The following is a 19,150-nucleotide window of genomic DNA, read 5'->3' as shown; positions in this document are numbered from 1 at the left end:
TTCATATTTTAGAACCCCAATTCTCCTTCATTACTTAACAATCTCTGCTGTACTCATTACTGTACACATAAAATTAGCACTGTTTTTCCTTCTGTTCATCGCTTTATGTTTATCTACTCTGAATCACATCAGATCAGCCACTCGTTATGCAGATGGATTTCCACAGCTCTTTGCATTCAACTCTTATTTCTACTGTCTTGAATAGCTGAGTGCTGTCAGCAAACAAGCAGTCATCGTGCAGCCTTTTCTCCAGACTGCACCTGAGTATGTCAAACAGCTGAAGCACAGATCCCCACAGGATTCAGCTGGTGACCTCTCCCTGCTGTGAAAACTGGCCATTTACTCCCATGCCTTTTGAGTTACGTGTCCATCTGGAAGCCTGTCCTCTTGTACCCAGAGCTGCTTGCTTTATTTAGAAGTCTTTGAGCAGGGACCTTCTTGAATTCTTTTCTGGAAATCCAAGCAAGATACATAAATCCATTTTTCTATCCTAGGTTTGCTGCCTCCTTCAGAAATCTCCAAGAGATTTATGAGATGTCACCTTTCTCTGCAGAAGCCTTATGTCTTTGGTGCATCACGTGCTTCTGACTTTGTGCATTCCAAAAAGAACAAGATCCATGCTGTATCCAGGTTTTCCCTAGTGAGGTTACAATGACTAATTAACAAGGACCTTTCCCATAAACTAGCATTTACATCTCCTGGGTATACAGCAAATTGTTCCCAAGAAATGCTGCCTGAAGCCACCCTGAGACGGCTGGAATAGGTACCTCTGCTCCTCCCAGCATATCAGAAAAGTCAGATGCAGCACAGTGAGGAAAAGGCGAGCTCTTTATTGTGTTCATGGTAATGTTCCTTTCGCAAAGGGCACAGGGAAGCTTCCTGGCAGTAGCTTTCCAAACCGCAGTTCTGCCACTGGCAACAGGCAGATCATCTCTGTCCATTTGTGCAGCTCCCAACATCCCCCAGCACAGGGACTCCTAAAAGCAGCCATTAAAGCTAAAGGGGTTTGGTTCCATGCTTAGAATAGCTGAACAGGTGCAGCAGACGGCAGTCAGAAGCAGCATGTGTAACCTGGGAGCCATTTGTCACCGACTTTGTCTGACTTCTTAGAGTGAAGAAGACAGAAGAATATAGTATTCATCACCTTAAATTCTGTACAGTGACAAAGCAGCAAGTGCATGTAATAACTGAAATACACTCTGCAGACAGTAATGGCCACTGTTAAAGTGTAATTTGATATTTGGAATATGACGGAGTCTATCAATTTTTGCTTTTGTATTAAAGTTGTTTTTTTCCATCTGTTGAAAGTAGAGCTTTGTGATTTCACAGCGCATTACACTTTATGGGCTTCATTTGCTGCACCCAAAGAATTTCATTCTGCTACATTAAAAAATACCTTGGGATGCTGGATATGCTTTTAACTTTCCAAGGCATGCAGTTGTGTGAAGCTCCTAGCAGTGCACTTCATTGAATGTTTAGTTTATACATTCGTAATATTTAATATAGTATAATATAGTATATATTATACTATATACTATATATAATATATATAGTATAATATATAATATATAATATATAATACATAATATATAATATATAATATATAATATATAATATATAATATATAATATAATACATATAATTACTAATTAATTATAATTAATATATAATTATGTTTTAATATTAAATAATACAATGTGAATCATGAGGCATATTGGCCTTGTCACAACAATCAGAATTCTGTCCCTTTCTTTTTTAGCCAAATCCATGATCATCACTTGCTGGGAAAGCACTCATCTCTAAAGAGTCCTTGGGTCTCTATCAGTGCTTTCGTTTTCTTATGCACCACACATAGACAGAGGAATGGGAAACTACTTCACAGTTCGTTTTGCTGCTGATGTCATGCAGATATGTTCTACACACATGCAGATACACGTGGGTATGCTTATGCCTATGCTTACACTCATGTGGGAATCTTGCTTTTTTCTAAGGTAAAGCACAGGTCGTTCTGGCCAAGTGTTACCAATACCAAATCAGGACTAGCTCTTGGAGGATCGTCCCAATCGCATCACCATGACTACCATCCATTGCAAGTACCATCACAAAAACAACTGCCAAATGTGTCATCTGTCCTTCCTCAGCAACCAAGCACTGTTATCACCAGTGATCATGCCTCAGTAGTGTGCCTGGTCTCCCACTTTGTCCCAGGTTCCAAGCCTGCAGCTCCCTGCACACTTGTTACTGTTATTGCACTGACTCAGATCTTGCTGTCAAAAGATCCCTCTGCCTTAGGATCTCGCTACAAAGTGAATTCAGCAAGGTTTAGTGCATTGCTCAGCCAAAGCCTTCCTACTGGGCCTTCCCCTGCTGCACTATTACTTCACAAAGCTGTTATCTGGAACTGATGGTTTAGCCCAGCAGGTGATTCGAATTTGCATGTCAAACACAGTGCCAAAAGCAGAGGAAGGGCAAGGCACTGCTCCATTGTGCAATCTGGGAGACCACTTTTTTAGAGCATCACCACAGCCTGCAGTTTCCAAACAAAAGCTGTGTGGAAAACAAAGTGAGGTCACTCGCTGAGAAATGCAGCCCACTCCAACGATGATGCATATTACATTTCCTTTTAAATCACCACGGGGAGAATTTCCAGGGCAGAGGAATTTGAACAGCACTTTCATGGTTTGTTACAACACAAAGGGATACTGACTGCATGCTGCTTCTGTTATCTTCTCTGCAGTGGACCAGAAAGTTTCCCACCCAACAGGCCCAGCTGGCTTAAACCAGCGAGCTCACAAATGGAAGGTATCTCTTTCCATTCCATGGGTGAAAACACAACTGTAACTTTTTCTATTATTTCTCCTCACCTTGGCAAGTAGCTGCTCATTTTCAGAGCAAATAGCAGCGTGATCTGACTTTGCAAGATGCCAAGTACTCCAGCTCTGGTCAGACCTGTATGCTTCACGAGGAGCTCTGCTACCACTCGCACCATGCAAGGTGGGTACAGCATCACTCCGGAAGAGACGAAACCCAAATTCCTCTCAGCGTCACATACAACATCTTGGATCTTTTCAGGAGGAGGCAGCAGAGCAGCAGACATTCCTGCCATTGCAGCAAGCATCTATCTACAGTCTGCCAGCATGGGGAAAGAAAAAAATACTTCCAGTTGGAAAATAATGACAGAGAACAAGGCTAAGAAAAAGCCTCCTGTTTCCTGCTGGGCACACACAGCACCACGACAGAGTGGAGCTTCAGTTTTTCTGCTGTGATTCAAGCCAAGTGGCACCAAACCTATACACAAAGCAGAGAGGCAGCAGGCATCACAGGCAACACTGAAATGTCTGAGCTTGATGTGTTTCTCTCCTGCATTTTCTTACAACCTCCAGTATTATTATAGTGACGCACAACACCATAGAATATAATTGCTGTAGTGATTACTTACAGCCATTACATTAAGCTTTAAAATGTTCCTTTCAAATTGAACAATGTTTTTTTTTTTCAAAGTCAACAGCTGGTTCACAGCTTGAAAGCAACAGTTAAGATAAATTAAATAAAAAGGGTAATAAAATCACAGACTAAATTTAATTTCTGAAGCAGATGCAAACTCCAGCATAGCCTTTTAAATATCTTTTTAAAACATCCACGGAAACAAAAGTCAATACGACCGATAATTATACTGTGCTCATTAATAAGAATATGATGTATGAGCTCAAATAACTGTGTACACTTCTAAATATACTTAAAACAAGTACAAAAACAAATTCATGCAGCATTTATAGCCCCATTCTGAGGAATAAATCAAACAGAAGTTTCCAATGGGTGCTGTAAATCTTGTGAGAAAGGAAAAACTGTTTACTTACATATTCTTCTTCTCAAGGTACACATGCATAATATAAAGAGTAGTTTATAAAGAGGACTTCCTTACTCTTAGAATAAAAAGGTGGTCCAATATAAGCTCAAAATCAGGATGATGCCAGGAGCCATTACCAGCTATTGGAATGCTCTACTGGAGCAAAATACAACCTTTCCAGTATTTCTAGAGTATACAGCCTCACTTAAATGCCACGAGGCTTTTCTCTGGCCTGGTTTTCTGGTCATCTTTGTCCAAAAAAATGAGTTAAGTATGTAAAAGAGGACGTATCTCTTTACTTTTAAGAAAAAGGAGCAGATGCATCTCCGTGCAGATGGACTATACCAAATATTTTGCAACTCTTAATGCACAAACAGATGCACAGAGGATGCCTTGGCATGTATTCAGTATGTGATTCACCTCACCTACATTTGTCTGCCTGAAAAGCAAGGAGGTCATCTAAGTTAGTCTTTTAACTTCCTCTTATAGCCTGAGGAGAGAAACAGACACCGACAGAGAATGATGTATTCCACTTGCTTGTCCACCATAACTATCCTATCTCAGGATCTGATATACCTTTCAGCTTATGAAAAAGCCCATGCTGAAGACATCTCTTTCCAATCTCTCAAGAGCCCAGAGGAGCAGCTGGCACTGGACACCTCATGAAATCGAATTAAATCCCCACCTCGGGTTCAGCTGTAACAGCAGAAGGAGTACTTACTGCCATAAAGATTTTTTGTTCCTTTTAATGTTGAAGAAGCTGTCGGAACGTGCTTGCAAATGTAAAGGAGATTCAAACCAATATAAGCAAGGAGGGAAATAACTGTATTTTCAAAACAGTGTGATTTACAAAAGTTCCATCCTGCAAAGGTAACTAAGGCTACATACAGTAAGCTATACTAATAGTGAATATGTCTCATTTGCATCTTAGCATCGACACCTATGTCCCAGATGGGTGTTTCATAACATTTTTGAAAAAAAAAAAGCCTTTTCCAATGATTTCTGAAAGTGGAACTGGGTGTGCTTTTATAGCCTGCTCCAGAAAGAACACTGTGTGTCCTACACACACTGCAGCAATATGCATCCCGAAGAGCCAAGCAAAATGTCACCTTAACTCATGGAAAGTTATTCCATCTCATAATATCACAGAAATTACAACAATATGTTGTTCTACACGAAAGTACATGGCAGTGCTATTTGTGAGACCTGGCAGCTGCCACTCTCAGCAGAGCAGATGGCAGCGATAAAAACACAGTGCAGGGAACAGGTTGATAAAGACATATCCATCATTACACTTTTGCTTTACAGCAGCGCTCAACTCAAAGATACAATCAAAACGCATGGGTCTGTCACTCTCTAGTAGGAAGAGTTTGCTTATTTGAGCAAAACAATTTCTCCTGTAATGATTAATTCTGGATGTATTATTAGTCAATATTAATCATCTCCTGTCCACGGGAGCAGGCAGAGACAGCTGGGAAGACTTTCAAAATCTTAAAAGACTTATGTGCTTATCCCTTTGTTCTTCAGACAGACAGACAACCATTCGTTGTCTGTAGTGGAAAATCAAAGTCAGCCACAGTAATGCTGTCATGGCAATCATCAGTTTACACTCTCACCAGAGGACCACAGGGCACATTACACTCTCATTTTATTTTCTCTCTATTTACTTGTTTGTTTGTTGCCATGCAGAAGATGTTAAATGAAAGTAATTCTCATGGGAGGTACCAGCCAACAGTCCTGGAAGCAGAAATGATCTATTTACCTTAAAACACACAAACTGATGGACCAATGGACTAACTAGTGGACAAACTAATAAAATCGACTTTAAATTCCAGATGAAAATCTATTAGCTTTTGTAACAGAAATTCTAGGCCTATCATATAATGTTTATTTTAATAGATGACCTCCATCCATACTTTCTAAAGATTAATTCCACCCTTGCACCCTCCTCAGCAGAGGTGATGGCAACAGTGGGGCATCTCTGCTGGTATGGATTTACAAGCATGGCATGCAGCTGTTGTTCATCACTGGCAAAAAATGCACAGCTGGTGGTGGTGACTGTGTTGAAGTGTTTTATAGCTGAGAATCTGCACTATCAGTGTCATTGGGCTCTGTGTTTGTTGTCATTTCCATGGAGGCAGATAGGAGGCACTACTTTCTGTATGGCCTCTGCACACACGGCCTGTGACAAATCCTCTTCACTCAGTGAGGCCCAGGCAAACCAAAAATTGCATGTGTCAATCATACCAGCCTCATAGCAAGCTATGTTGTGACCTTAATGAGAAGTACACAGAATTAATACCACTTAAGATACAGGATTTATATAATACCGAGACGGTCATAAAAGTATCACAAAATGCCATATGCTTAAATGCAACTTCCATAGTTTTACCTTGGAACATCATCTTCTTTACGAAAACACTCCATAAAAGCACTCCGTTAAAACTGGTCTACCCTCAATTGCAGCAGGAAAGCTGGCAAAGCCATCGCGCCCTAACGCCCCGTTCCTCCTCTGGAGGCAGACTGCTCACAACGCACAGCCGCTCCCAGCACCCCGCTGCAGCCCGGCTCCTTCCCGCCCTCAGAGCCCGGAGGAGCTGAGCCCCGCCCCGCCCCGCCCCGCCTCTCCCGCGCATGCCCAGCAGCGCTGCGGTGCCATGGCGGGCTCTGCGGGGCTGTGGGAGGAGGTGCGGGCGCTGCTGCCCGACTCCGAGGAGGAGCTGAGCCTGGCGCTGAGCGGAGAGGTGGACGACTGCGTCCCGCCGCTGCTGCTCCGAGCCCGCGCGCTGCTTTACGGGGCGGCTCCACCGTGCGAGGCGGCGTTGCGGCGGCTGGGCGACGTCGTCCGCGACTACGCGTGGGAGAAGCTGAACGCGGGGCCGTGGCGGGACGTCGGCAAGGCCTGGCGGCAGGTCTACGCCTACGGCTGCCTCTTCGGGGCACTGGCCGAAGTCGCCGCCCGCCGCCCGCTGGCGCCCGCCGTCCGGCTGTGCGACATGGGGCTGCTGATGGGCGCCTCCGTGCAGGACGACGTCCTCGCCCGCCTCGTCCGCCTCCTGCAGGCGCACCTGCCCCGCGCCGAGCGGCGCAGCGCGGCCCCGGGCGGCGCCAAGGTACCGCCCGTGCTCCGCCTTCCTCTCGGCCCGGCGTCCCGCTGGGCTCCTCGGTGGCCGTGAGGGGCTGACGGCGTTTCCGCGGCGGCGTTCTGTTACAGAGGGCGCGGACTGAGCCCCCCCCGGCGCCGGCTGTACGGCCCGAGGATGCGGTGCCGCACGAGCGCTGCCCCTCGCTGGAGCGCTTCCGAGACCAGTATCTGATTCCGCAGAAGCCCGTCGTCTTAGAGGGAATTATTGACCACTGGCCGTGCATGAAGAAGTGGAGGTGAGAATAAGCTTGTTCCGCGTCCTGATGAGGGCCAGGATCGGTTTTGTGTCGGGTACTGCAGTGTTCATAATGCAGCGCACACCTCCATAGATGGGTGCTGTCCGGAGCGATGTGCATTGAGAGCCTCTTTCTCGGCTCTTTGAACGTTTCCTCGTCGATGCTGGAAATCAGATGGCACAAACCTCTTAAGAACTTCATGCTAGAGGGGCTGCCCTGTGCCAGGGCAGTCAGATCCTGACTGCTGTGTCCAGCCCGTCCGTGCAGGGGATGATGCAGTGCTGGTGTACTGCCTTTGTTTTACTGGAAGCCAAAGGCAAGTATGAATTGCCAGCTGTACCAGCAGACTTACATTTCGAGTGGGTTGGCCTCCATCAGACGCTCACTTCTCAGTGATTTTTACATCTCAGAACTTGCTCTTCAATTTCAGAGTGAGTATGAATAAGCATAACTGGCTTTTTGATTCACAGGTATGATCTTTGCCGAGTAGCAATTTTTGAACATTGAGTTTCAAACAACCACATCCAGGAGCAATAACAATATTGTGGTGCTGGTTTGATGTAGGCAATGGTGCCAGCATTTCCAGTCCTGAGAATGAAATATTTATGATAAAGCTTATGATCCCTCTCCGAAGGGTACAAAACACTCAGGTATAGTTTGAGAAATTGCTTACATTCTTGCATTCCACAGTGAATGATAAATGTCTACATTAGTTGATTTTTGTTATATGATGGTACATAGATGGTACATAGAAAATATGTAATAAAATATAACTTTAGTTATATATTTATACGTGCATTATATAGCCTTATTATTTCAGAAATGTCTTGGTCTTTTTTTGCAGCCAAGGCACTCCATTCTTCAGACACTTACAATGAAGAACTTTTTAACATAGCTACTAATCACAGTAAATGAAGAGATATGGATTACTCTTCAGAGGAACTCTTCTGATTTTTGCCAGAGTGGATGTTATTAGCACCTAAAATTTGGCACTGACAGCTAGCCTAGCATTAATGGTAAAAAAAAAAAAGAAAAAGTTACAGCATGTTATTTAGCAAACTTGGTAGCAAGCAGAAAAAAGTTCGGCTGTCAGTAGTCAGGAGAGGCTAACAGCCTAAATCATCTTTGCTGGTAAGGAAATGATAATTAATAGAGAAAAACAAGGTTTTAAAGCAAAGCAAGGCAGATGTAGCATGATTTACATACAAAACTGACCACTTGTTTTCTTGCTGGTTAGGTCAGTTTCTGCAGACTTTTGCTGCTGCTTGGTTGGTTTTAGAGGAAAGGAACTCACTTTAATAGAGTTTTATTACTCTCAGAGATTGGTCTTGGTTGGTTGTCCTACTCTCATTCAGAATTACTAAGACGAGAATTAACAGAAGTGTGATGGAACTCCTTTTGTTTCAGCGTGGACTATGTTTGCCAGGTCGCTGGGTGCCGCACAGTCCCTGTAGAATTGGGTTCCCGGTACACAGATGAGGAATGGTCTCAGAAGCTCATGACCGTCAGTGATTTCATCAGCCAGTATATTGTGAATGAGGTCTGTTACTTTCTTTTTTTTCATTTCCAAAAACAGCATCTACTGATACAGAATCTAGCAACAGCTAGACTGTATTTTCATGTGCAATCAAATGGACAACAGCTGAAATTTGAGGAATAGAGGAATTTCTGCACCAAAAGCCTGAATGGTGAAGTTCAAAGATAAGGGAATTAATTTTCCTCCTCAATCAGCAGCATTGTTCCACACAGTTATTAAACTGCTCAGTGAGATCTATTGGCAGGACCCAAATTCATGTGTACCAACAAAAAATTAGAAGGTGACTGGCTGTCAAATAGCTGTTTACTTTCACAGCTGAGGATCTGGAACTTTATTTCTGTTTAAGTCTTCTAGCAGGAGGGACCGTGTGCCATTACAAATTTGTCTATGGTATAGCCAGGAATGGAATATCAAGGTGACTGTGGGGAGCAGAGGTGAACAAGTCTGCGTCCCAGCAGGGCCTAGCTGCAGCTCTGCAGAGTATTGTCGTAGAACTGACAACTGAAGAACTGGTGCGACTCCGTATCATTATTGCTATGTTTCTACCAGTATCTTAAGTTAGATGATTTGTTAATTGTGGGGATCTATCCACACTTTCAGAATTTCAGTATAGAAATAAATATTGTTCAGAAGACTCTTTATACTAGTCAACTACTGAAGCAATTGTAGACTGTAAATGGATCTTGCCTACAAGTAAACTCTACTTAACTGTATGTAAATGACCAAGTCTTACCCCATATGTCACTGTGCTTTTTTTTTTTTTCCTCCTATGTTTTAATGTCAGAACAGCGTAGGATACCTTGCCCAGCACCAGCTTTTTGATCAGGTAAAACTGCATGAGTATTTCTTTCTTTAGTCAAGTGCCTTTGTATGACAAATCTCTGAGAATGTCATTTCTGTGTGATGGAAGGATGTAGGGTGATTCTGTTTTTCTGCTTGGCTGAAAGGAGTGGGAAACAGCCTTTGGGGGGGTGAGGATGTTCAGTTTTAGGGCTGTTTTGGTACAAAGTAGCATTTGCTTACAGGGATACCACCTGGAAAGCAGCATTTCTCCAAATTATACATTAGTCAGGGAAGAGCTTTGAATAGGAAACAAACTTCAGTGTTGATCTGTTCTCCATGTTCTGCAATGTCATTTCAGGTAACCAGAGGAAATCAGGTCTTAGGGACATAGTTTAGTGGGCATGGTGCTGATGGATTGACAGTAGCACAAGGAGATATTAGTGGTCTTTTACAACCTTAATGATTCTATGATTGGAGGGAAATGTGGAAAAGAATCACATAAAAAGCAAGCTGAGTGTATAGAAGATAACTGCTACCTTCTCCTTGAACAGCAAACTACATATTCTTGTAGTTTTCTTATTCCCCGAGTTTCCCTGGTTTCTTCTAGAGCAGAGTCTCTGAATTTCCTTTATTTCTCCCACCTCCTTCCAACAGAATCCACTAGAACAGAAAGTGTGAGGATATTTCCTACAGATTCCCAGCAACCCAGCTACTTTTCAGCTGCCAGAGCTGGACAAGGCCATTTGTTTTTTGTGTCAGGCCCTGTTACTCTCTTCTACAAACTACACTTTTTGCAAGTCAGTAGATACCCTTTCTAATGTTCATTTCTTTATGGAGTAGATCCCAGAATTGAAAGAGGATATCAGTATTCCTGACTACTGCTGCCTGGGGGAAGGGGAAGAAGATGACATCACCATTAACGCATGGTTTGGGCCAGCAGGCACTATCTCACCTCTTCATCAAGATCCCCAGCAAAATTTTTTAGCCCAGGTCTGTACTCTACTTACTCTACACAAGCCTTTAATGCTATAGCTAGAAAAGAATGCTTATAATGTGTATGACAGACAAGGATGGTAGGCAAACTGAGATATAACTGAGGGATGGAGAATGTGACCTTGGACACTTCAGCCTAGAGAAGACTGGGAGGGAATCTTATCAACACTTAGAAATATCTAAAGGGTGTCAGGAGGATGGGGCCAGGTTTTGGTGGTACCCTACAACAGGCAAACCAGGATGCAGGAAGTTCTAGATGAGCACAACAGAAATCTTCAGTACTGCGAGGGTGACAGGGCCCTGGAACAAACTGCCCAAACCCAGAACCCATCTGGACACTGTGCAACCTATTCTAGGGAATGTGCTTTAGCAGGGGAGGTGGACTACATGCACCTCAAGTATGCATCCAGGTGGATGCAAGGCTCAACATGAGCCAGCAGTGTGCACTTGCAGCCTGGAAGGTCAACTGTAAGCTGGGCTGCATCAGAAAAGAGGTGACCAGCAAGACAAGGGAGGTGACTGTCCCCTTCTGCTCTGCCTTCATGAGGCCACACCTGCAGTACTGCAGCCACCTGTAAGTAAGCAGGTCTGTTTTACTGCTGATATTCTAACTGTGGCCCACAGTATGGTATAATAGACTGGTTGCTAATTAACTGATCATTTTTCAATAACACAGAGGTTATTGGAATATAAATTAAAAGTATTTATTGTAATATATACAGGTATTAGGAAGAAAATATATCCGTCTTTATTCACCACAAGATTCAGAAAATCTGTACCCACATGAGAGTCAACTTCTTCACAACACCAGTCAGGTAAAAAATCATCTGGAATGTTAGTTCAGTAATGTTAGTTCATCTAATCGCATTGAAGTAAACACTTTGTTTCTGTTTTTAAGCAGGTCGATGTAGAAGATCCTGACTTAACAAAATTTCCCAACTTCAGAAAGGCTGCATTTCAGTCCTGTATTCTGATGCCTGGACAGGTTCTGTTTATCCCAGTTAAATACTGGCACTATGTACGATCTCTTGATATTAGCTTCTCTGTCAGTTTCTGGTGGTCATAGCACTTAAGCAAGAATAACGTTTATTAGTATTGTAATAGCGATTAAAGATCCTGAAAAGTAGCATCTGGTATGCTTCAGAAGAGAATTCTATTTAAACATGAGACTGTTTTTTCTCCCTATAAATAAAAATTCCTTGTTTCAGCTTGGTAAAAGAATGTGGATAAATGCTACCACTTTATTTTTGTGGATGTTTCTAATATAACCTTCTTCTAAAGAACATCTGTTGGGTCGCCATAAGGTTCAACAGTCTGGAGGGAAAAATAAACAACAAAAAAAACAGTCTCCTATGTGGAAAAAGTTGAGTGTAAGGACTATGAAACTAAGTTAATTAATAGTTAACTGCAATTAAATAATCGAAAGCTTAATTATGTTTTGATCAAGAGTCAGCTGAACTGCAGACTCTGCTGTCTGCCAAGGAAAAGATACAATGCCACTCCACACTAGTATCTAGCAACATTTAGTCCTTGTTTCATTTTCAAGTCACTTTTACAAGGATAAGGCATCTTTACAGAAAACAACAGTGTGAAGTACTAGTTCTAAAAACCAGTGGGGAAAAAAAATCATCTTTAGATTTGTAACTGGTTTTGATTGTGGAAAAGTTCCATCTTTTCTTGAACATATCTGCCTGTGGCCTCACCATATGACACGAACTCTGCTGTCAAAGGAAGAGACAAAAAACGAGCAGTGGTACAAGCCTGAAGTTCAGACTCCAGCCAGGCCTTGATCAGGGATTCAGCAGAGACCTTGAAGTGCTGTGTGATCAGCTACTTGAAAACCATGTAAAATGTTACATAGGTGAACTGGTTGAGGAATATTTACAAGCCCTGTGGTTCTAATAACAGGTCTCATTCTCAGTTTTGCAACTGAAACCATACAAATATGGAGTGCAGCGGCTGAGAAAGGCTTTGTACAATAATTAATTTGCATAAATCAGCGTTCAGGACTGAGCAAAAACATTTATCTTTTGTTCACAAACGTGCACTGATACTGCCAGCCCAAAATACAGAGAACTGCATACACAAACCCACCTCCTAGGAAGTTGTCTGGGCATAACTGTGTAGAAAAACAGGAAGGTCAAAGACAGTTTTATTGTAAGTTTCTTAAAACTCTAGAAAAAATAAATACATTTAACAGTGCACTGTCACTTCTGAATACAGTGCAGTCTGGCTATTCTGCCAGAGAATGGGAAAACAAAAATCACTAAAAGCAAGTTTTGCTAACTTCAGCTGAAGCTACAAAGACTGAAGCTCTCTTCTGCTCCCTCTTTTTGATGATGACTGGGAATCTATCCGACTCCTGTCTACAGAGAAAGGAAAAAAGCAAAGTTAATGACACACAAAAAGAAAGGATGATATGGTATGACTTCCAGGTTTTTACAGTTCTTTACATGTTCCTGTGTTCCTGCTCAGAATGTCCAATTTATCTGGTTAAACTGAGGAATTCTAGAACGAGTTTGTGCTTTTCTTTGAAACTCAGTATTTCCAAAAGTTTTAGTGCTCCTGCTCATCCCCCAAACCATTAGTGCTGTTATGAACAGTATGCACAGCATCTGCTAATGACCACAGGACAGCCTGTGCAGTTGCAGGGCTCAGTGTTCCCTGAGTATGGTTCACTTAGAAACACACAACTGAAGTCACAAATATCCAATGTTTGGCTACAATTATAAGTCATTTCAGGCAGAGCCATTGAATATCACAGTCCATCCTTAAATATTACACTTTTAAAAAAGATGTTACTTGGTACCTGGGATCTCATAAGGCCAGAAATCATTACACTGAGGACACCGTGGTTTAGACTGAGTTTTGAAGTACTTTCCAATGCAAGGTAAATGCATCCCAGTTCCACACGTTTCACACGCTTGGCTCTGAAATCAGAAGTGTTACTAGAAAAGCTTTCTGATTTGCCCCTCTGTCACAAAAGGCTACAAATAAACGATAATTTATACCTAACAGTAGTTCAAAAGATACAGTTGAAGGACACTCAGAAATCAAGGCTGGTAAAACATAATAGGAATTATTCTCCTGGAAGCTAGGAAATGCCATTTACCTATGTGGACGTAATTTAGTTTGAAAGACAAATGCTGAGCTGCTTGGCTGCAGTAAAGGAGAGCAATTAGGAAAAAGTAATGTTAGGGAAGGAAGCTAGGTGGGAAGATGAAGAGAAAATTCAAGGGCAAGGAGCAAGAGAATGTAAAAGTTCTAGAACAGGAGTTCAGGTTGTAATCTCTTGTGCAAGACCAAATTAGAAACTTGCCAGCTATCAACACACAGTGCTTTAGTAAAGTGTGTATCAATAAATTCATTCTTAAGTCCATGGCGGTCAATTCCTGAACCAAAATCCCACAACCAAAGATGAATATGTGTCATATGGAAGATTACAGTTAATCTGCATTGTATTATATTATAAATATGAGTAATATTACCAGATTGCAACACTGGAATTTTCACTGCCTGCCTAATACTCAAGTGAAAGTGTCTCAAACTTCCACTGTGACAGGAATCCACTTGCAGATACTGAGGTAATCAGATGCATTACCTGGATGGCAAGGCTGTGACAGATATTACACTTCTTTGCTATATCTGGATAGGTGCTGAGAATGTACTGTTCCATCTCGATTATGCAGCGAGTATGCAGAGTATATTCCCCATCTCTCTATGAAAACAACAACTGAGATTAGCAATATCCCTTAGTTCCTTTCTTCATTTTGGACCTCTCTCACCACCTTGTACTAGCAAGTACTTGACATTAAAGAGTTTTTTTTTCTGCCATCATGAAACAAGCATTCTTACACTGATAAAACACAGCCAAAATGTTTTTGAAGAGGCAGAGGAGGATCATAACAATAGCCACGCTTCTAACAAATACAGTCCCTGAAAGGTACAGATGAGCAAGTATGCTCTCCTTAGAGGCATATCGTTAGCAGACTCTTCATTTGCACATCAGTGGAACTTCCAGTTTTCTGCAAAATCTGAGCAGCAGGAATCTTTGAAAATCCCTGCTAAATCTCTCTCATATAAGGAAATGGGTGGCAGCAGGATGGAAATCTATGATGTGGTGACAGCCGGGAGAAAAGAGACTCAGGTCTCAGTTGTCTTGGTAAACAATTGCTGTATTCCACATGGTAAAAACTAATCTCAATTTCTCCATTTTTTCCAAAACATGCAGAGCAGCCTGTGTGTTTCCACTTCAGGAGTTTTTAACACTTTATTTTTTACTGCTTTTGAGGCAATTTGAAATGTAACTGAGGGCACAGATCACCCTTGAAGAGCCTTCCCCAGCTTTTGCTGCAAGCTTTAAATGTGCCATGCTGTTTTGTACAAAGAATGCCTTTTGTGTTGTAATAGAGATGCACACATTAGCTTAGATAGAAGAAACAGAAACCACGTTGTCATGCATGCATCTACCCAAGGACTTTTTGCTTGTAAATGGACCAGCTCTTCTGTAAGAATCACTGACTGGAACAATAACCATAGCCCCCACAGAACCATTTCTGCCCTCACCTATTTATGAACATCTCCAGCTTCTGCCACCACATCCATAAGAAAACAACATCTGGACCTGTTAAAGCACAGACACTTGCAAAGATAAAGCAGTTACCTCAGAGAGCCACTTATCATCCACAAAAATTTTCAGCACTTGTTCTGCTTCCTTTTTCTTCATTTTCTTTGTCTTCAGTTGGTCAGCGCAGTTTAAAATATCCGTAGAAGAGGCAAAGCCATTTTCTGATAAAATGATTAGGTCCATCTATAGAAAGAAATACTTTCAGTTACTACAAAGACTGTGCAATTAGATAGATGCACCTTATAGTAATGTACAGCTTTTTCAGCATCTGAACATAAGCATACATTGCCAATTTTCAGAGATTCTCTCCTTGGGAACGTTCTGCTGCACATCATCACAGAGCAGAAAGCAGAGCTGATGTGCTAGTAGTAATATGTGCCATGACAACACCATCTCTGCAGCACAAACATAGCTGTATAGGTGCTACATCAATACTGGCAGAGTGGATTCTGAATAGTATCAGTTTGGATGACACTTCAGCAGCTGTCCCAGCACAGTAAATAACCTCTCTTTCTCGTTTATTAAAAAAAAAATTAGGATGCAAAATTTTAAAAAGCTAATTCCCTTCAAGAGGAGAACCATTACTTGTTATATTCCCATTTCCCTCCCTGCCCCATTTCACTTAGGATAAAATTCAATGAAGTTGTGCAAGATGGCAACTAATTCTTGAAACACATCTCAGATTTCCATTCATTTTAAGAGTACCTTCACAAACGACGTTATTTACTAACTAATATCAGTCATACTTACTGTTTTTCTGAACAATTCTAGTTCATTTTCTGCATAGTCAGATGCCATCTTAGTAATTTCAGTTTCTGCCATGTTCACCTACCAAAGAAAAAGTGAAAGATTATCTGGGGTTAGGAATACATCATCTTAAAATTAAAAGAAATGTCACTGCTTTAAGTGCCATGACAGAGGCTGTTCCTGCTAAATAAATCAGGTGCTGTTATGGGCTTTGCTGCCATGTTCCCTTCCCACACTTTTGGCAGTTAATCTTCCCAGTTCCCTGCTCTACAAGGAGTTTCCACAGCAATTGTCAGCACGGCAGTGGAAGAGCCCTACAAAAAGTCCAGACATGCTGAGGGCACAGCTCATGCTGGCATGCTGTCATGTAGCAGTTGCATTACACTGTAAGGAAGGACCCTAGATAAATCAGCTTTACTAACGCCCAAAGATAAAACGTAGCTCCAGTTCTTTGCCCGGTTTACTCACCTTTTATTGCGCTTTTATCAACACATGACTGAATGGCTGCTGTTACATCAGACACGTGGCAGAATCTCTGCGGTGTGTCCACGCGTGCACTCGTTACGAGAAGCTGCAACCACGAGATGGCAGCACCTCGTACTTACCAAGGCATAATGCGTTCTCCCATCAACTTCAGACATTCCTTTCCGGATCTGCATGAACAAAGGCTGTAGCTGGTTGTTGATGGTACTGACGAAATCATCCAGTTTATCTTGTGCACAGTAGACTGAAAATAAGAAAAAAAACACTGAGGGAAGGAAAAAAAACAACACCTTTTTATGTTTAATCTGCTTAAACTAGGTGAAATTGCTAGCAATTTCTGAGGCAGAATTCAAACAGGCCATTAAGTGCAATTACACAATACAATTAATTTCTTTAACTTACCAACAACAAATTCCTTGTTTCTTTGATAACACTGTAGCTTTGTAGTTACACTGTTAATATCTTGTGTCCTACTCCATAAGCAAATGAAACAGTATGAGTTGTTTTATCAAACACATAATTCAGATGCACAGTGCAGAAGCATGTGCTGTGGCTTATGCTTGCACAGCAATAGCAGACATTCTCCAAAGTTTCCATCCAAAACAAAATGACAGTGCCAAAATTCCTGTTGACTTTGAGCATTCAATAACAGCTCATAACTTCAGAAAGACTGACATCTCAAAACTGCTACCAGTTATACTGTTTGCATCTATAAAAGTCAATTCCAGTGTAATGGCATCAGACAGAGGCCCCAAACTCAAAGCCCCGCTGTACTGTATGGTATGTTACAATGCAAAAACATCACTCAGGACATTCCTGTCCAGAAAGCTCTTTAGTCTTATTTATAATAAGACTCCATAAATGGACAATTAAACAGCAATAATAGATTAATATTGAAATACATAAAATTGTGACAAATCGTCTTGCCTGGCACCTCCCAGCAAGAAACACTGCATTAATCAAGATCAGTGAGAATTAATGACAGCTCTAGAAAAGGGTAAGGCAAAAGATAACAGACCAATACTCTTGTAACACTTTGAGATGAATGGCTGTTCCAGTAGATCAAAAATGATCTGTTAAAAATCTATTTACAATCCCAGACTCAGAATGCCTTTCAATATTTGCAAGAATGCACAGCTTTCACCTACAAAACAGTTCTTGTTCAAGAAGCTGTACCAACTGACTGGATCAGAAATCATTTATTCAAATGTGCTTTATTGAAACCCAGCTACTAAGCTTGCTTATTTTGCACAGAGTACTGTGCTCTCCATTAACTGAGTATCACTGTCAATTTCTTTTAAATACATAACCAGAGAAAAAAAGTGTTGTCGTTAGGTTTTGTTTTGCTCTGTTTGTTAACTCTTAGGAAAAAGAGAAAACTCACACCACTGAAGTTTTTTGGATTGTTTTGAAGCTTTTTTTAGCTAGCATACACTTTTCAGAAACGCAATGATTTACAAGTTGCACGATGAAAAAAAGAAGAGTTCCCCCATCTCCCCACATTTCTTTCCAGAAGAAAGACCCACCTTTACTGATTTCACAGCAGCGCCTGTGTAATTTCCTGGCCTCTGCTCCCTCCATGATCCCATGTGACATCAGGATCTGCAAGAACCGTCGATGAGCATCGGACATCTGAGCTGCCATGGCGATGTTCCTCCAGGCTTCAAGTGCTGCAGAACACATCAACTGCAATTAATGCACATGCAGATTAACAGTGCACATGATGAGCACATGTATTTCAATTAAACTCCTAAGGCTACTAGTGCTAAAAAGCAGATCTCCCAGCTTGTTCTCCAAACACAGATGGTGAGCAGTGCTCTAAGGGAAGGATGCAAAAGAAGTCCAACTAATTTTCCTTACCACTTTTAATCTGTAGAACACCTTGCATAGCTCTGCATCAGCTGCCTCCTGCCACATATCCAAAGACATTGTGTAATTACAGCGTATCTCACTTAGGACAGAAAATCCTTCGTATGAGGGCTGCTCCAAAAGTCATGCCTCCTATTCTATCATGTCAGCCCACAACAGCAGAGGTGGCTCAGGATGGCAGCAGAGGTTGACCTTCCCACCAACATCCCATGACATGCTGTTGCCGTGTGACAGACAGCAGCAGAGGGGCACTCTGACACAACGGCATCTGACGTGGAAAGGTGGATAAAGCAAAACAAGTGGAGCTGAATTTCTCCGTGCAGAAAAAAACGGTGCCCACTGCCATTCATGGCCACTTGGTGACCATCGATGGAGACCAAACAGAGGCTGTGGCACAGAGGCACTGCTGGGGTGTTTCAGCAGAGGCAATGGCAACAGTGAGGACGGTGTGGATTTACAGGCATAGCACGCAGCTCTCGTTCATCGCTGCCAAAAAACGCACTGCTAATGGTGACGACTACGCTGAAAAACTGTTTTGTAGCTGGGAGTTCCCCAGCGTCTGCTGGGAAGAACATCAGACCGAAGTAACGCCGTCTCAAGGCATTCCCTGACCAAGGAGACGAACAAAGCAGCAGAAACCCCCGCACCGCGGGACCACGAACGGACCGAACCGGGAAGCCCCGCCCGCACGGGGCTCTGAGGCCAAGCGAGGTCGGAGCCGCCGCCCGCTGCCCCCCCGCACCCCTCACTTCCAGCGCTTACAGCACTGCGCGCTGCTGCTCCGCGCTCCGTGCGGCTCCAGGGCGGACGTGAAGGCCCGCCGGAAGCCCCGGCCGTTCTCTTTTGAAAGAGCGCACGGGCTCCAGCGATCAGCTCAGCGATC

General features: G+C 42.5%; 2 protein-coding genes across 3 annotated transcripts; one reads left to right on the top strand and one right to left on the bottom strand.

The window, feature by feature from the left end:
• Positions 1–6,475: 6,475 nt before the first annotated feature.
• Positions 6,476–11,886, top strand: KDM8 (lysine demethylase 8). The gene is made up of 7 exons (XM_052679758.1): positions 6,476–6,960; positions 7,062–7,228; positions 8,636–8,768; positions 9,550–9,591; positions 10,389–10,538; positions 11,264–11,356; positions 11,443–11,886. Exons 1-7 carry the CDS (start codon positions 6,505–6,507, stop codon positions 11,605–11,607), a joined length of 1,206 nt encoding a protein of 401 aa, XP_052535718.1. The 5' UTR covers positions 6,476–6,504; the 3' UTR covers positions 11,608–11,886.
• A 789-nt stretch (positions 11,887–12,675) lies between these two features.
• On the bottom strand, positions 12,676–19,129 carry NSMCE1 (NSE1 homolog, SMC5-SMC6 complex component). 2 transcript variants are annotated; one of them, XM_052679759.1, is made up of 8 exons: positions 19,030–19,129; positions 17,925–18,068; positions 16,521–16,642; positions 15,919–15,996; positions 15,205–15,351; positions 14,143–14,259; positions 13,351–13,471; positions 12,676–12,907 (listed from the first exon to the last, which is right to left on the bottom strand). In XM_052679759.1, exons 2-8 carry the CDS (start codon positions 18,040–18,042, stop codon positions 12,840–12,842), a joined length of 771 nt encoding a protein of 256 aa, XP_052535719.1. In that variant the 5' UTR covers positions 18,043–18,068; positions 19,030–19,129; the 3' UTR covers positions 12,676–12,839. The 2 variants fall into 2 exon arrangements, with proteins under 2 accessions (XP_052535719.1, XP_052535720.1); XM_052679760.1 differs by having other exon boundaries at positions 17,925–18,084; positions 19,030–19,113.
• Positions 19,130–19,150: the final 21 nt, after the last annotated feature.

The sequence above is a fragment of the Tympanuchus pallidicinctus genome, unplaced genomic scaffold (assembly GCF_026119805.1).
Source record: "Tympanuchus pallidicinctus isolate F22 unplaced genomic scaffold, pur_lepc_1.0 scaffold18, whole genome shotgun sequence".
Classification (NCBI taxonomy): domain Eukaryota; kingdom Metazoa; phylum Chordata; class Aves; order Galliformes; family Phasianidae; genus Tympanuchus; species Tympanuchus pallidicinctus.
The sequence above is the reverse complement of the archived record's forward strand: the minus strand, read 5'-3'. Positions and strand labels throughout refer to the sequence as shown.